The sequence below is a fragment of the Corvus brachyrhynchos genome, unplaced genomic scaffold, assembly GCF_000691975.1.
Source record: "Corvus brachyrhynchos isolate BGI_N302 unplaced genomic scaffold, ASM69197v1 scaffold122, whole genome shotgun sequence".
Lineage (NCBI taxonomy): Eukaryota > Metazoa > Chordata > Aves > Passeriformes > Corvidae > Corvus > Corvus brachyrhynchos.
In genome coordinates, this window is record NW_008236778.1 from 1,253,271 (window position 1) to 1,256,292 (window position 3,022).

The following is a 3,022-nucleotide window of genomic DNA, read 5'->3' on the forward strand; positions in this document are numbered from 1 at the left end:
AGGCGCAGAGAGTCCGTGCTGGATGTTCCACAAAGTGCTTGTCCCCTCCAGGGGCCCCTGGCTGTTCAGCGCTGTGACCTTCCTGTGGCCGCAGCACCACTCCTCTAAAGAAAAGCAGGAAGCCCGGAGCCAGGAAGCTGCTGGCCCGGTGAGGCACCAGTGCAGCCCTGCTGCTAGGGGAGCCCTGGCTGGGCGGCATCAAGTGGCCACAGGACAGTGGGGTTTGCCCATGAGGGACTGGCCACTGGTTGATGTGGGCCTGGCACCGCAGCTCTGTGAACCCTGATGCTTCCCCAGGATAAGAGCAGGAGGGAATTGCAAGGGGGCCGGAGCGTCTCCTTGGCCCATTCCCACCACTCCAGGGCTTGGAGCAGTCATCACCTCCAGGCAGCAAAGGGCTCCCAGCTGAAGCCCCTGCTCAGACACATCTCTGCTTTTATAAGCTAGAGTAATTCCTGATTTTCTCAGAACCTTCAAGGCCAGTCCACCCACAACATTCAACAGCCTGTGACAAGGTGCATTGCTGCTCCCAGCCCTCAGAGACCAGACGTGCTACCATCACAGCCCCCCCACCCCAGCGTCCACCCCAGGGCATCAGAGCTCCCTCCCAGTGGGCTCTGAGTGCAGAAGGCAAACCTGGAGGTGTGCAAAGGCACAGAACACTGACCCTGCCTGAACAGGCAGCCCCAAGCTCCATCCCACAGGCTGCAGCCCTTCCCCTGGCCAGGCAGATGGCAGGAGCTCCTGCCCCTGCAGCAAAGTATGAGCAGAGCAGCTGGAACAACATGTCCCCAAGGAGCTCGGGGGCATGTCCTGGCCCAGCAGCTCCATGTGCCCTGCCACCACAGAAAGACAACGGATCAGAGAAACACAGGGACATGGGCTACTTTCAGGCACCTGAGACTGGGACTTCACACACAGCCTGGGGCAAGGAAGAGAAGCGGAGAGGGGACGCTCAGGGCCCCATTACCAACATCCTCCCAGGAAAAAAACTGGGAGCTGAGTCAAAGGCCTGGAACATGCCAGTGGTTTGGCAAGAAATCGCAGCAAGGCAGCCACACATACAAACCTTGCCCTGGGCAGGAGACCCCTCTGTCCAACTGCAGTCAATGCTGAACCTCCGGGGCAGGGATGAAGCAAAGGAGAACACTCAAATCCAGCCAATAGCTGATTTTTCCCCCACACATCACAGCAGCATCACACAACATTTATACATTCCTGCACACAACCTCTCCTTCATTCTGAAGAGGGGGTTAGGGGATGCCAGTGGAGATCTGGGGAAGAGGCTGGAACCCTCCTGGAAGGCAGAGGAGGCAGGCAGGATCCACCACCGAAGCCACTTAGCCCTCCACCGAAGTCCTTACCACATACTCCATCGCCGGCGGAGGGCAGGGCAGGCCCCGGGCAGGGAGCAGAGACACACAGCCCCTCTCGTCTGGCACTCCGACCTGCGGTTCGGGGACAAACAGGGAGTTAGCCAGCCCTGTCCCAGCCCGCTGAGGTGGGGGCCATGGTGCCAAGAGGCAGACCCTGCTCCTCCATGCTGTCCACAGGTGGATGGGGCTGTGGCTGCCGTGCAACAAGCTGCTGACACAGGGGGTGAGAGAGACCTGGAAGCCACCTTCTTCCCACTGGCGAGAGGATGGAGCTGTGATGCGCTGGGACAGGAACATGAGGCTGAGCCTGGCCCTGCCCACACTGGCAAATGGTACTGGGGGCCAAGAATCACTCTGTGACCCAAGACAAGTGTCGGAGCCGATCCCTGCCCAGCCCAAAAACCAGCACTGGAAAGCCACACACAAGGAGGAAGAGTGGAGGCAACCCAGGGGGGAAGAGCTGCCCCCTCCTCCACCCCCTCAGCTGGCACCCTGATGCAAAATTACACACAGAGCCCCCAGGGCTGTGTCCCTTCCTCTCAGGGCAGCAGTGAAGACAGGAGTCATGGAAAGAGTCTACAAGGGGTGAGCTGGCAGAGGCAGGAAGCTCTGCAAGGGGAAAACAAGGCAAGCAAAACAGCAGCAGCTCCAGAGCTGCTGCTCTTCTCACTCCCACTCCCACTGTCCAGCCAAGGCAGTCGAGGCCAGGCCAGTGGAGCAGTGCAGGGCAGCAGACATGATTTACTGCTTGGCAGCAACTGTACCCTTATCTGTGGCCTGTGCCAGCTGTCACCATTAGCTTGGAAGGCAGCAAGATAAGGAGGGCTATACCTGGCAATGGCAGCAGACTGACCCCTGCAGCACTACGCCACTGCCAAGCAGAGCTGGCGACCGGGCCCTTTGGACATCGGGCATCGAGGCTGGTGGCAGGGAAGGAGCATCTGGACCCAGACCAGGGTGCTCAGCCTTACCAAAGCCCACTTGTGTTTCTCCCGAGGATGGGACACTGCTTTGCACAGCTCCAGAGGTGGCCCAGCTGAGGCATTCCCCCACCAAAGGGCAGTGGATGGATCCTCACACCCTGCTTGGCTGGGAAGAGATGGCATCTTCAACTCCTCTGTTACAGTCTGAGACCAGGGCAGCCCTGGCAAGCACCAACAAGAAGTGCCCTTTGCCCACAGAATTCCGCAGTGCCAACGTGGCAAGCAGGGCCCAGGTTACATTTCCTTGGAACCCATGTCCATGGTCTACAAACTGCGCAGGTGACCCCGTTGAAGAGATTCAAGGGGAGAAGCAAGGACAGATGGTCACAACACACTGCGAGAGAGCAGGCACAGACCTGCACGGGGAAACAGCTACCCCTGTCCACAACAGTCGGGTCTGCTCCACGTACTCACCGCTGCCTTACTCTGAAGCACAGAAGGCAGGATGGCAGCAGGGCAGACCCCAGCACGGCAGAGGCCGAGGAACCCTCCAAACCCAGCCGGTGCCCGAGGTCACGCCAATCTCGGGGCTCGGCGTTCCAGCCCTAGACCCTGGAGCACCTCTAGAGCTGGTGTCCTTCCCGTGTATCGCACCAGCACAGGGCGGGGCGATGCACGCCCGAGCCCCAGGCACACACAAGCAGCCACCACGTCGGGTGGGTC

The 3,022-nt window shown here is 60.0% G+C and overlaps 1 protein-coding gene across 2 annotated transcripts in view; it reads right to left on the reverse strand.

The window, feature by feature from the left end:
• SHC1 (SHC adaptor protein 1) overlaps nucleotides 1–1,964 on the reverse strand; it is an 8,550-nt gene extending 6,586 nt beyond the window's left edge. For both annotated transcript variants that reach the window (XM_017727953.1, XM_017727952.1), the window contains exon 1: nucleotides 1,365–1,964. In XM_017727953.1, the coding sequence (XP_017583442.1) occupies nucleotides 1,365–1,673 (309 nt within the window). In that variant the 5' untranslated portion in view covers nucleotides 1,674–1,964. The remainder of the gene's footprint in view (nucleotides 1–1,364) is intronic.
• Nucleotides 1,965–3,022: the final 1,058 nt, after the last annotated feature.